Source organism: Panulirus ornatus, chromosome 43 (assembly GCF_036320965.1).
Source record: "Panulirus ornatus isolate Po-2019 chromosome 43, ASM3632096v1, whole genome shotgun sequence".
Classification (NCBI taxonomy): Eukaryota; Metazoa; Arthropoda; class Malacostraca; order Decapoda; family Palinuridae; genus Panulirus; species Panulirus ornatus.
In genome coordinates, this window is record NC_092266.1 from 29,600,757 (window position 1) to 29,615,756 (window position 15,000).

At 50.3% G+C, this 15,000-nt stretch overlaps 2 protein-coding genes across 2 annotated transcripts in view; one reads left to right on the forward strand and one right to left on the reverse strand.

The window, feature by feature from the left end:
- The window catches only part of LOC139762489 (uncharacterized), a 173,753-nt gene that overhangs the window by 21,190 nt on the left and 137,563 nt on the right, over positions 1 to 15,000 (reverse strand). The gene's annotated exons all lie outside the window — the stretch shown is intronic.
- Eaat1 (Excitatory amino acid transporter 1) overlaps positions 13,329 to 15,000 on the forward strand; it is a 224,972-nt gene continuing 223,300 nt past the window's right edge. The window contains exon 1 of the mRNA XM_071687431.1: positions 13,329 to 13,801. Coding sequence (XP_071543532.1) covers positions 13,719 to 13,801 — 83 coding nt within the window. The 5' untranslated portion in view covers positions 13,329 to 13,718. The remainder of the gene's footprint in view (positions 13,802 to 15,000) is intronic.

The window sequence follows — 15,000 nt, forward strand, 5'->3', positions numbered from 1 at the left end:
TAGCACGGACCAGAGACGTTGAGGTTCGGCCGTGAGCCGTGGCTGTGTAGACCATAATCGTCCCACGGTGAGCCGGGAGGATAATTGTTGTGGTGTGAGTACTTAACTACCACAGGGGAAAAGAGAAAATGGAAGTTGCTGCCGTTCGCTGTATGCAGATGAGGCTCTGTTGGCAGGTAGGTCAGGAATGGGGTTGGCAAAGACTGGTGGGCCGGGGTTCGTAAATGGTAAGTCAGAGGAAGATGCTGAAAATGAGAATAGAAGGAAGACGCTTTTTTTTCTTTTTAAAAGAATTTTTGATATCAAGAGTGTAATATCGGGTGGTAGGGTGAGGAGGTGGAAATTGTTGGGGGTAAAGTTCAGTGACTCAGAAGTGGGAGGTCGAGTTACCCAAGTTCAGAAACGATGCGAGATGCTCGCCAAAGAGCTTTGGTGAATAGGGCAGTGAGATTAGAACGTAGGTTGCGTAAGAAGCGTTGACGAAGGAGTCCCTCAACGAGCGAAAATCAGTTCTTTATAGGCTATGGAAGGTGAGGATGAAGCAAGACCATTACAGATGGATGGCTTGCGTAGCACAGATCAAACTGGATTGGATATGTAGACTGGAACACATTGGCCGTAGGTGAAGGATAGGGCGATTTTCAGAAGCCGTACGTCTACTTAATCTTGTCTCTAGAACGGAAATGAACTGATGATGGTATAGATATAATATATTGCTTGTTTTCACCGTGGTAATTGAACATAGTTTCCCCCTAGATTCAAAGGCCTAAATATTATTGAAGTGTTCGTAATGGCACATCATTCACGGAAGCACACACACACACACACACAAAGAAGAAAGATATTCATATAACGTAAAGAATAAGTCAGGAAAATAGCATCACCTCACCAGACGCAGCGTACGTGTGGAGTCAGGTCTTTAGAAGTATAAATTTGACTTCATGCGAAACAAAACCACATTTTCCATTGAAGGGGAAAATCCAGGTTTGTTGTGTGTTTCGCCTTTGTTGGGGCGAAGTCGTCAGAGACAAAAAGGTTGGGAATACTCTTGTGTGTGTGGGAGGCAAGGAACGAGCTTTTGTTGAACCTGGAAGCAAGCGGAGGAGTAGAGAAATACTGGACCCGCCAATGCCAACTCTCTCTCTCTCTCTCTCTCTCTCTCTCTCTCTCTCTCTCTCTCTCTCTCTCTCTCTCTCTCTCTGAGTTCAGGCTGGGGGACGAGGCACCGGTGTGTAACGTCTATTAAAGGACTTTGTCTCCGAAGTCTGTGCGGCCTCGCGCCCTGATTGGTCATCAACAAGCAGGTCTGAGGACGGGGAAACAAGACTCGTCCATTCCTCTGGATTTCCACTTCTTTTTTTTTCTCTCTCTCTCTTTTTTCATATAGCCTCTTGTTCTTTTCAACCTTTTGTGGTTATTGCGTTTGGAATAATAGCGACTTCTCTTTTTTTTTTTCTCTCTCTCTCTTTCATTCTTATCTCTCATTCGACGTTCATTATACCCAAGTTACTTGTATGATGTACTGTGCCGCACGGAATCCGCATCAAAGAGGCGCCCGGCACCCTGATGAAGACCGCCTGGAAAGAGGCCCGGCGGAACCCGCGCGGTGGTTCCAGGCCTGACTGGAAGGCAAGCAGAGGATTACGCCTGAGATGGAGTCGTGTTTTTTTGTTTCCCAGATGAGGCTCGCGTTGACCTGATTCCAGTCGATGTTTTGAAGCCGCGCGGAGATCGTCGGGAGCTGGAGTTGGCCTGGAATAGTAAGCCGTGTTCGTCTCTATTGGTGTGGCCTCTTGAGCACGACTGTACACGACCCAAGGGCACGGTAAGGGCACGACGTTACGACCCCTTGTGGTGCGGCGGTGTCTCGCCGTCTTGCTCGAGGGTCGTACCTTCGTCGTGTGCTCTGAGGAGGTCATGACCATCCTCCTCCTCCTCCTCACGTCATTCTCTCGTCAAGCGGCTCTTGGGTGTGGTGGGTGGGGCGAGCGGGCACGGCAACCGTGGCTCCTTTAAAAGAAAATTGAGGGAATTTTTGTAAATAACCTTCTCCCAGCCTAGGACCTGAGCATCCCTTCCGTGCGATTCCAGACGCCACCCAGCAGGTGTGGAGGTAATCAGACGTGAAGACCTGCGAATTGAGTTGGGCCTCATTTTCCCGTAGGAGGATTAAGTCAACGGCTCGTCTATGCTTCGGAGGGGGAGGGTGTCCCTAGGGCGTGGCTCCGTAAGTAGGGCGAGGGAGCTGAGAGAGGGGAAACACCACCAGCGCTCGCTCGCCCCACATCTCCGAACTCTTTTTCTTTCTTTTCCACTCGAAGTGAACATCGAAGTCATTCCGACGTCTGGTCACGCCACCGTTGTTGCTCACCCGAGGGCGCTTCCCTCCAGGGTGGATGCGAAGGAGCCAGTCCTTTCTGCATACCTGGAATCGCTCTTAGATGATGAGACGCGCTGGTGTTTCGAACGGGTGGTGTCAGGTTGCTTCGTTGAGCGAGGTGTTCGAACCGGGTTGTCAGAATAACCTCTCCTGTAGAAAAAGACCCTTAACTCCGACACACTCCCTAATCCCTCCCACACTTACACTCACACACACACACACACACACACACACACACACACACACACACACACACACACACACACACACCAATCCCCCCTGCACCAACCCTTCGTCTCTCTCTCTCTCTCTCTCTCTCTCTCTCTCTCTCTCTCTCTCTCTCTCTCTCTCTCTCTCTCGTTCATCATGGCCGTCGAGGCGGGGGATGGTTCGGTGCGGAGCCGAAACGGCTCCACATTAACTCTAGTTGCGTCTCCTGGTTGGAAGTAACGGGAGGAGGCTTCGTCGTCGCCTGGTGGACGAAATTATTTGAAGCGTAAACACCCGTTGAAATAAGACCAGTACGAACCCGTCATTTCTTGGCGAGGCCATATTTTTCCCTCCCTTCCCCAGAACTGACCTACATTCTGGGGGAAATTCCCTTTGTGTGTGTGTGTGTGTGTGTGTGTGTGTGGGGTGGGGTAATATGCTGGGCTGGACACGACGCTGGGGGATCACAGTAGGCGAGGCCACCATGCAGGGAGGCGACCCAGAGGGAATACCAAGTGACCCACGGCGAAGCAGAACCAATTTAGGGGGGAAATTTTTGAGGTTTGTGAGGGTATTATGTCGACTTACAAGCTTGAGGAGGGATGGCGCCAGGGTACGCCAGTGTGTGGTTGTGTGGTGGTAGGAGACGGGTGGGTGGGGAGTGTCAGTGTGTGGTAGTGGTGGTAGGAGGGTGGGAGTGTGCATGTGTGGTGGTGGTTTAGTAAAGTGTGTTTTGGTGTGTTTTGTGGTGAGGATTGTGGCATAGTGTGGTGGTGGTGGTGGTGGTGGTGGTGAACGTTGGAGTTGTGGTGGTGATGGCGGAGTATGTTGCTCGAAATGACCGGTGTGTGTGTGTGTGTGTGTGTGTGTGTGTGTGTGGGTAGGACCTGTGAATACTGCTTACCATTATTATAGTGTTATCTTTAATCATTGTCTGAAATATATAACAACATGCATTGAAGGCGATAGGGACATGATTTAAAATCTTTTTGACTAAAGGTTTAGTTAAGGATGGATGGTAGCCATCAAAAGAATAGTAGAGATTACAGAAGGAATCGAGTGAACGTGAAAGGGAGGTTGCGAGGAACAGGGGAACAGCTTCGAAAAGTGTTGGACATTCGCCAGTCGACGGACTCCAGGGAGTAATGTTGAACCTTGTGTACCTCGGTAACAATGAGATGATTCCTCAACATAACAAGGAGCCAATAATGTTGTTCGGTGTTTTTTAATTCTTCGTCTAAGAACCACGTCAGACGTGTGGACGAAGTTCTAGAACTCAAAAGTTCCCTGTAAATTTCCTCTATTTACTTTCGTTTTGAAGAAAAAAAAATTGGTTCACCTTTCCTATTTCTTGAACGGGCAACGATTTTCGTGTAAGTCTTGTTAGGTTTAGGGACTTGAAGGTGCTAATGAGATAGATAGAAGAATTAGCACACACGTCCCTTCCAGGTCCTAGCCCATTCCAGATTCCAGCATCTCTACATCTATTCCAGTCCTCAGCAGACAACTATTCCAGAATCCAGTGTCCATACATCTATTCCAGTCCTCAGCACACAACCATTCCAGAATCCAGCATCCATACATCTATTCCAGTCCTCAGCACACAACCATTCCAGAATCCAGTGTCCATACATCTATTCCAGTCCTCAGCACACAACCATTCCAGAATCCAGCGTCCATACATCTATTCCAGTCCTCAGCAGACAACCATTCCAGAATCCAGCATCCATACATCTATTCCAGTCCTCAGCAGACAACCATTCCAGAATCCAGCATCCATACATCTATTCCAGTCCTCAGCACACAACCATTCCAGAATCCAGCGTCCATACATCTATTCCAGTCCTCAGCAGACAACCATTCCAGAATCCAGCATCCATACATCTATTCCAGACGGCAGCAGACACTTAACACATATATCCATTCCAGACCCCCCAACCCACACATCCATTCCAAACCCCCATCACTCCTATCCATTCCAGACCCCAGCCCACCCATCTGCAGGGCCTCTAGATGGCCACCCGCTCTCCTGGAAGTGACAGCACCCACATATCATCTCGCTGTTCCAGGCGCAAGCCAAGCACACACACACACACACACACACACACACACACACACACACACACACACACACACACACACACACACACGCGTACTAAAGGCGACCTGACCTCCAGTTTACACCGCATGACCTCTGTACAGTTAAAGAAACTCAGAACCACCTCTTGTCATTTACAGACTCTGCCTACATCGTAAATGTAAACGAAGAGTGATAAATTAAGTCCACGGCCACCTAGGACCACAGGCTCTGTAAACGCCAGTCAAGGAGGAGGAAATTGATCCATTATTGTTGATCGTAATTCATTTCTTTTAAATGATTCCTTTTTTTTCCCTCCAACAAAAATGGTTTCAGTGACAGGGGCTTAGGGATTCTCTCTCTCTCTCTCTCTCTCTCTCTCTCTCTCTCTCTCTCTCTCTCTCTCTCTCTCTCTCTCTCTCAGGCGCCTAGTATGAACGTAGCACACTGATCACACTTCGTCTGTATGCACGTAAGTATGATATGCTTCCTCTATGCAGTCCGCCATATCGTTCCATTTCCTCTTTGTCAGTGAGAAATGCTACTGTGTTCAGCCGTTGGAAATCTGAGGGACAGATATCTTTTAGTTAGTGTGAATAGCTATATGACTTTTATAAGTGAATAAGTGTGTATTCGCCGTTTCCCTCCGTAGCGAGGTGGTAGCTGGAACTGTTCCTTCAAGAGGAGATCCTCTTTTAGTTCTTTTTTCTGTTCCCACTCATGGGAGGTAATAATACAGGAGGCTAGGTTGTGATCGGCGACCAGGAAAGGTCACCATGGTTTAGGACGTTCGACCAAGTGGACTCTGTGACTTTGCAGGGTCTCAAGCCCTTGAGCACGACTGTACGACCCTTGAGCACGACTGTACGACCCTTGAGCTCGAATGTACGACCCTTGAGCACGACGATACGACCCTTGGGCAAGAAGTTGCGGCCCTTGAGCAAGATGGCACCACCCTTGAGTTGGATGGCCTGGCCCTCTGACAAAGGGTGAAGGGCCGTACCGTGGCGCTCAAGGGCCCTACCGTCGCGCTGAAGGGCCCTACCGTCGCGCTCAAGGTTCGAACCGTCATGGTCTAGGTCCGTACCGTCGCGCTCAAGGGCCGTACCGTCGCGCTCAAGGTTCGTACCGTCGCGCTCAAGGTTCGTACCGTCGCGCTCAAGGTTCGTACCGTCGCGCTCAAAGGGCCCTACCGTCGCGTTCAGGGGCCGTACCGTCGCGCTCAAGAGCCGTACCGTCGCGCTCAAGGGCCGTACCGTCGCGCTCAAGGGCCGTACCGTTGCCCTCAAGGTCCGTACCGTCGCGCTCAAGGGCCGTACTGACGCGCTGTAGGTCCGCACCGTCGCGCTCAAGGGCTTAAGGATGCGAGTGCTCAGATCTGCTTTGATGTGTCGATGTTTGGCTGGCTGGCCGAGGCTGAGGGCACTCCACCTCTTCTTCAGGACGTAATGAGCCATCTTGAGCTCCATCACGGAAGTGTTGCGACGTCACGGAAGTGTTGCGACGTCACGGAAGTGTTGCGACGTCACGGAAGTGTTGCCACGTCACGGAAGTGTTGCGACGTCACAGAAGTGTTGCGACGTCACGGAAGTGTTGCGACGTCACGGAAATGTTGCCACGTCACGGAAGTGTTGCCACGTCACAGAAGTGTTGCACGTCACGGAAGTGTTGCCACGTCACGGAAGTGTTGCCACGTCACGGAAGTGTCGCGACGTCACGGAAGTGTTGCCACGTCACGGAAGTGTCGCGACGTCACGGAAGTGTTGCGACGTCACAGAAGTGTTGCGGCGTCACAGAAGTGTTGCGACGTCACAGAAATGTTGCGACGTCACGGAAATGTTGCGACGTCACAGAAGTGTTGCCACGTCACAGAAGTGTTGCCACGTCACAGAAGTGTTGCCACGTCACGGAAATGTTGCGACGTCACGGAAGTGTTGCGACGTCACAGAAGTGTTGCCACGTCACAGAAGTGTTGCCACGTCACAGAAGTGTTGCCACGTCACGGAAATGTTGCGACGTCACGGAAGTGTTGCCACGTCACAGAAGTGTTGCGACGTCAGTTACTCTTTTATCTCAGTGTTCTGACCTAGCGAGGCACGGGTGAGTCATGGGTGGGTCAGAGGTGAGTGTAGTGATGTGAAGATGATAAGGGAATGAACTGTTAGTCAGAAGAGAAGATAAAAGAAAGATATGGCGGTAGAAACTGAAGGAAAAAGATAAGGTAGACTTTCGATAGACTCAGGTAAGGGTATCGTGGGTGATTGCCAGGGTGATAGATACCTGATAGACGAGACGATAGACGGACGACAAGCTTATGAATAGAAGGCTATCGGTGTAAGTGCGATAGGTGACCATCGAATAGATGGCTGTGATAGTCTAGATGACTATAGATGGCTTATAGCCTTAGCCATAGATGGCCATTTGTATAGACAACAGATGACTCTACATTTCAGGCAACACGTGTAAGTTTAACTGGCAGTTACTGAGCCAAGTTCATTAAGATCCTGCCAACTTTTAGAACTTTCTGTGAAAGTGTTGCTTCATAAGATGACGCGTCAAAATGTCGGTGATGGTTACGCTCTATATTCAGTTCTGTTTTCCTCTCCACAAACGCCAAAGACATCTCGACGGATCTTGGGCCCTTGAATTGAGGCGAGAGATGTCTTGTGGCGCAGGTAGTGCTAAGGCCCACCACAGGCAGCTCGTTAAGACGACACTCTCCTTACGCCCCAGGAGGAAATGGACCCTTTTCATAGCATCGGATTTGCATACAGAGTAGATCTGATTAAGCAAAGCGTCGATATTGTCCACCTCAGCCCCCCAGCCCCCCTCCCCCCCAGCCCCCAGCCCCAACCCCCCCTACGTGTGTTTTTTTCCTTCGGCGTTTTGAAATGAATATTGGAATCCCGTCGTTGAGGGGGGAGGGGAGGAGGGGAAGGAGGGAAGATAATGTTCAGGAGAACATCAGTTAGAGAAGGTGGCTATCTTGGTGTCACTAGTGCTCTCTCTCTCTCTCTCTCTCTCTCTCTCTCTCTCTCTCTCTCTCTCTCTCTCTCTCTCTCTCTCTGTACGAGCTCCTCGCAATACCTGGCGAAGGAGATGGTTCGTTGTTGTTCTCAAGGATTCCTCTGTGTGTGTGTGTGTGTGTGTGTGTGTGTGTGTGTGAGAGAGAGAGAGAGAGAGAGAGAGAGAGAGAGAGAGAGAGAGCCAGGTAGTGTCGTGGTGGGCACTACGTGAAGAAGACCAACACACACACACACACACACACACACACACACACACACACACACACACACACAAACACACACACACCCCAAAAAGTAATAACACAACTGGCCTTGTGGGGCTGGCTGAGCTGGGAGGGAAGTTGAAGGCTGTGGATTGTGGGTTGAGCTGTGAGGGAGCTGGGGAACGCTGAGAGGGGGGGGAGGGGGCGGGCGAGTAGCGAGTGGAGATTGAAAGAGGAGGACGAAGGGTTGGAGGAGAATGCCGTGATGGGAAGAGGGGAAAGTTGATGCAGGAGTAGAGAGACAGGCTGTATATATATATATATATATATATATATATATATATATATATATATATATATATATATATATATAGGCTATATAGGCAGTAAAGCACAGGGCTAGAGACGGACGAGGGCAAGAGGGAGGGGATTTAAGAGAGAGAGAGAGAGAGAGAGAGAGAGAGAGAGAGAGAGAGAGAGAGAGAGAGAGCGAAATTGAGAGGGTGTAGGGAAGGGAGACACGGATAGAAGCCTGACAGCTTGACGAGGGAGTGGGCAGGGAGATGTGAATACCGGATCCGCTTGATGTACGTCCTGGGGGTGGGGGAGGAAGGGCGGGGGGAAGAAACTGGAAGGTGAGAGAAACACGCCCTCTGAGACGCATCCTGAACACCACTGCCAGGGTCGGGGGCGCGGACGCCCCACGTCCACTGAAAAGTTAAATCTGTGGGGCCATCTGGGAAGTGATGATTTGTACGACGAGGATCCGAGGTACTCGTGTGGTGGTTGATGATAGACTAGACCCCCCCCACCCCCCGAGTCTTTAAGGTGGAAAAGGTTGCCGAGGGGAAAAAAAAAGGAGAGGTGTAAGAGGGATGGGAGAATTCGAAAAAAAAGCTCGGCCCCCTGTGAAGAAAGAAAGAAAGAAAGAAAGATGTCTTTTATAGCCACTGGGATCGTCTCTCCCACTGAGATCTTCGAGATGGTGGATCGAAAGACTCTGACTACGTCCGTGTTTAACCACTCGAAGAAAAAAAAAGAAATCTCAATTTTCGTTTTCTTCTCGTCTTTTTTTCCCCCCCCTCTTTCTTCGCCTTTCCAAATCGGTTATCATCCTCCCAGAGATGACTGGATGGATGTGCGGCGGCTTAAACTGTTGCATCCGTATCTCCATAAAACAGTAGAGGATCATACGTGAGTTTCCAATTACCTCGTGTGGCCTTGGACCGATGGATTTTCCAGTATTTTTCGTGGAATGGGAATTGAGTTGAGAGGGAGGGATGGATGGAGGGGAGAGAGAGATGAGAGTAGCATTATTTGACTTACTGTCTCTGCTGGAGAGTTGACGAAGGATGCGGCGATGTCTGGCGATGGATTATATAAAACTGTGTCGAACCTTCGGGGAAATTTTGAAGAAAAGTTTACTGGCGTATCCCGTCAGGAGAACTGGACGTTACAACTACATGCGCTGCCACCACTGCTCAGCTCATCAGCTCTGGGCGCTGCGGGCCCCCATCCGCCTTCAGGTTTTACCTGCCCAGGTATATACACCCGAGGTCATTCCCACCTGCTCCACCGACCGTTCCACACGCTCCTGAAGGTGGACGATGTGGTGGATTTCGCGTAGATACGTCGAGACGACAGCAACAACCCCTCCTCCTCCTGACGATTGTCGTACTACCTTCCCCGACCCACGTAAATGTGGTAGTGTTGTGTCATGTGGAAGGGGGAGTCCTGCACTCGCGGGACACACCTCTCTCTCTCTCTCTCTCTCTCTCTCTCTCTCTCTCTCTCTCTCTCTCTCTCTCTCTCTCTCTCTCTCTCTCTCTGTGTGTGTGTGTGTGTGTGTGTGTGTGTGTGTGTGTGTGTGTTTGATCCCGGGTCGGCCTGGGAAAGCGGCCATTTGAAGCACTTCACAATCTCCCTAATGAACGTCATCGGCCGATGGGGCGTTAACAAGCGCGTAGCGCAAATTAGCGATTTGGCCTCCAATACGCCGGACGGTGATTTCCATATTCAGGGTGTCCATTACTGCCGTTGAAGTACCCACACACACACACACACACACACACACACACACGTATATGTCAGGTTTGTCCACACAAGGGGACTGGTTCGATGCCCACATAATAAACACACACTTCACGTGTTTCTTGTACTAAATCTTGAATTTCCTTGACCTCCAAATCCTTCTCTCAAACTGGTGATTCCTCCGCTTTATCTCCGTTCCTCCTTATATATCTCCATATTCCAAATGTGAGCCTTTAATTTAGGTTACTTTAATTACCATTATTGCCTCCAGTATCACCTCCATATACCTTAAAGATATCTATCGATAATGGCCTTCCCAATCCTCACCCTCTTAAAATCCATCTTAGCTTGATCTATTTGTCGTTGCTGTCGTTAACATAGTTCGTAGGATCATTCATAGGGTGATAACCAGTTCCACCTGTTGACCCCATCCCCTTCCCTCCCTTTTCTCTCTCCCCTTCCCTTTGTTTTGACAGGGAGGATGTCCTCCTGTTTGCCCCATAAGCCGGGGATGGGAGGGGGATGTGTTGGTTTCAGGCCTCGCTTGCGGCTGCCTTAGAACCATCTCTGACCCTGGCCTCTGATGGAGTTGTACTCTTGTCTGTTGCTGTTTTGGGTGTTACGATATGATCTGTTTGATCCTGCTAGGATTACGTTATATGGTCTGTTTGGCCCTGTTAGGATTACTTTATGGTCTGTTTGACCCTATTAGGGTTATAGTATGGTCTGTGTGACCCTGTTAGGGTCACATTATGGTCTGAAACTCCTGTTGGCGATTACTTTATGGTCTGTTTGATCCCTGTTTGGGTTAGATTATTATTACCTGTTTGATCCTCTGTTTGATGTTCCATTATGGCCTGTTTTAATCCCTGTTGAGAGTATATATATGGTCTGTTAGACGTCTGTCGGAATTACTTGATATGTCTTTACGTTCCCTCATCCTGTGGGTCTTTGTGGATGACCAGTGAGCACAGTATTAGAAATACATTTACCAAATCGTTCAGACAAGTGTCGTAATTCATCGAACACCCGTGTCAGGCATTGTCAGTAGAGAACTGAAGTATCCGAAAAGAGACGCAGCGTTGTGTGTGTGTGTGTGTGTGTGTGTGTGTGTGTGTGTCTATTCGTGACACTTTTTTTTTTTTCGTCTCTTTCGTCAGTACGACGAACAAAGGGAGGGAAGTTTTTTTGCAGGATGGGAAGTAATATTCCAAGAGTAAACAGAGGACTCTCGCGCCAGACGGATTCTTAGTGTAAACACGACAAAGATCTTATCCCACTCATCTTGTAACTTTTAGAAATAGAGATACACATAGAGACACTCTCTTTCTCTCTCTCTCTCTCTCTCTCTCTCTCTCTCTCTCTCTCTCTCTCTCTCTCTCTCTCTCTCTCTCTCTCTCTCTCTCTCTCTCTCTCTCTCTCTCTCTCTCTCTCTCTCTATATATATATATATATATATATATATATATAGAAGCCGTCTGGAGGTGGGGCCTGTGGAGAATATGTGGTTCGATGCATCATCTGCCTTCTTACATATTGGTAATGTGGGGAACATTGCCTCCCATCTCTGTCATTGCCCACATCATTACAAATGATAGTGTCAACACCAGGAGTGCTGCAAGGTAAACCACTGTCTTCCTCTTTCCTTTTTTTTTTTTTTTTTTTCTCTCCTCTTCCATCTCGAGCAGTAGACGGCGTCAGTCTGGTGGTGGCCTCCACGCCTGGTGGGAGGGAAGATGTGAACCCCGCCTGCGATTGCGCCTCCCCCTGGTCAAATGAGCAACACATTCAGGAGCGAGATGGAGCAGAGAGGAGGAGGGTGGTGGGGTGGTGGAGGAAGGGGCCTTCTTGGTGAACGTGCAGAGGATGTGATAATGTGGTCGGTAGCCACCAAGATGTTAACTTCACGAACACAGTTACGTGCACGGGAGGAATATATATATATATATATATATATATATATATATATATATATATATATATATATATATATATATATAGAGAGAGAGAGAGAGAGAGAGAGAGAGAGAGAGAGAGAGAGTGACCCAGTCGTCATTTCTTAGGTCAGAGGTCAAGGACTGATTAAGTCAGGAATGGGTCCAGGGGTTATAATAACTTGGGAAGTTTTATGTATTGAATTATCGCCCCACGCGCGACCCTTGTGTTAGGGCCGAGTCCGATGATCGAGTGTAGAGATGGCACTACACAGGTCAGGTTGGGGTACAGCAGTACTGTATGGATACAGTGTATGACGGAGGCATTAACCCTGAGGAACCGTAGTCATACAGGCGTTAACACGTATATTCCATGACTGTGTTACATACAGGAGCCTGGTAAGTGAGGCGCCTTTGTCCTCGCATATTCGTAGACTAAACCCTTTTGAGGAGAACCCCAGGCAAAAGCAGACTCTTTTAAATGTATTGTATAAGTGTTTTAAAGTGTTTAAGTGCGTTTATACAAGTCTTTATGGTGTTGAAGTGGATTTTAAAAGTCTTTACAATATATGTGTGCGAAGTTGTGGGATGTACGTTAGTGCAGTTGGGTAGTTTTGGTGGGCGTCAGCAGCCATCCAGCAGTTGTCCCTCGTTCGGTCGGTGACGTCAGGCCATCTGACATCACCACCACCACCATCACCACCACCACCCACTATCCCTCCCCTTCCTCCTCCTCCCCCCTCCTCAACTCCTTACAGTCGTGTGTCGGGGGGAACAGTTGAGATGGGCGTCAGATGTCGCGCAGTGTCAGGTTTTGTGCGTCATCCCCCCAGCAGGCATTGTGCAGGTGTTGTGTGAGGGTGTTCTCGGCTCGTGGTGTATGAGGGTCTGTTAAAATCTCCTGTTTTAAATGGGTATATATTTTTTCCTCTCCTTTTCTTTATTTTCCTGCACGTGTGTGTGTGTGTGTGTGTGTGTGTGTGTGTGTGTGTTTTAGTTCTTACGGTGGGAGTTAGGGAGGAAAAAAGTTTGAAATAAACTTTGGCGATTGTTGTGTGGGTTGTATTATAACTTAGCGATGACCTGTGGTAGTGCCGATAGGTGCTGGTGGGCAGGACAGTTGAGGTAGGGTAGGACATCAACAGCCACTGCAGGTCAGGAGTGATGTGTGTGTGTGTGTGTGTGTGTGTGTGTGTGTGTGTGTGTGTGTGGGGAGTGGGGAGTGTGTGGCAGGACTGAGCCATCTGGCAGGACAAGCAAGTTCTTAGCGCAGGTCAAGATCGATGTAAGGCGGGGCGTGTGCGTAGACCCCCCATCCCTCTCTCCCTCTCTCTCCCCTTCTCTCCTTTCCCCCCCCCCCCACCACACGCGCGCGCGCGCGGCGCACCGCCCCCACCACACCACCACCACCACCTCCACCTCCAACCAACACCAAACACACCACCGCCGTTCACCTCACTCACTACGCCGCCCAGACCCAGACTTGTTGAACGTGACGCCGCCGCCGCTGGAAGCCGCCCCGACCGCTGTCTCCCCGACGCTGCCGCAGCTGCACCGGGCGACCCACGTGCGCGCCGCAGGTGCCACGCGGCCCCCTGGCGTCCTCCGCCGCCCGTCATCGCAACGCCTCTGGCCCTCGACGCCCGTCGCACCCCCGTCAGTGAACGCCCAGTGTCGCGTGTTGGGGTGTGAGTTGAGGGAGGGGACTGAGTGAGGACGTGCTCGCCTCCTCCTCCTCCTCCTCCTGCGGCGAAGGACGAGCCAGGCACCTAGTTTCCCCCCCTCTCGGCAGGTCCTTTTCCACCTCCTCTCCCCACACCCAGTCGAGATACCCTCGCTCAGGAGCGGAGGTCGAGCATGGCATCGTCAGAGCCCCAGCCGCAGCAGTCGGAGCCGCCGCTGCAGGATGAAGAGGCCGCAGCGCCCCACGACCGCCTCATGTAAGTACCCCGCCCGCAGTAGTTGTGGTAAGGACGAGAGGTAGGTCGCCAAGACCTGCCGAGGTAGGTCGCCAAGACCCCGACCCACCCACCCACCCACCACCTCTCTTCGAAGTCGCGAAGACCACTCAGAAGGTCGTCGCCAAGACCTCCCTTCCCCGAGAGTTACCGAGGGCCTTCCTCCGCTCCGTCAGGAGCGTCCGCCATGCATTCCATGTAGGGACACAGAACACACACACACACACACACACACACACACACACACTCAGGTATCTAGGCCGGCCTTCAGTATTAACAAGGTATTGACTTCGTTGCGGCTGCGACACCAAGTCGTGCCATTCCCTCCGTCAGCCGGGGCTGGTGTCAGGGTAATTATGCCCCACTCGTGGTGACCCTTCGAACTGTGGGGGGGGGTCATCCCTCGTGATGAACCCCCCCCCCCCCCTCCTGTCTATATTCCAATTGACCCCAGAGCATTAACAGCCCTGACCTGTAAACTATGTGATGGGCTCTCGGTACTGTAGCGTCGTCGTCTTCCCTCCCGTTCCCCCATTTCCTTTGACCTCTGTGCTGACCCCCCCTGTGGTCAGCCTCATTCCCTAATGGTGACTCGTCCTTTTGACCTTTTGACCCCACGTGCTGGTCCACGTCCGTGCATATCACTACCACCACCACAACAACAACAACCTTGATCCGGGTTGTTCTCACGCCGTTCTGATAACACGATAAGATATGTCTGTCTCGGGCACCCGTGGCTGATAGTGGAGTTAGTCAGCGGGTCAGAATAGCCACGCTCTCGACCTGACCAGCAGTTGGGAGGAGAGATGCTCCAACCAGTGTGTGGCAAACGCGATTCTACACCTTGTATGGGTTTTAACCCCCTATCCCTCCCCTTCTTGAAGAGGGGGAGGGAAGGTCTTACGTAAAGGGTAATTTACGGGGGAGAATATTTCATGGCAATATAGATTTAGATTTAGAATAGACTTAGAATCAGTTATTAGGGCGTGAAAGGGTTGGAACTAGGCAGTTCCCCTCGACTCTAAAGTTAGAGTTTGACTGCGGGTTGACGAACCATGCAGTGATAACCAAGACACTGTATGCAGTGATAACCAAGACACTGTATGCAGTGATAACCAAGACACTGTATGCAGTGACAACCAAGACACTGTATGCAGTGATAACCAAGACACTGTATGCAG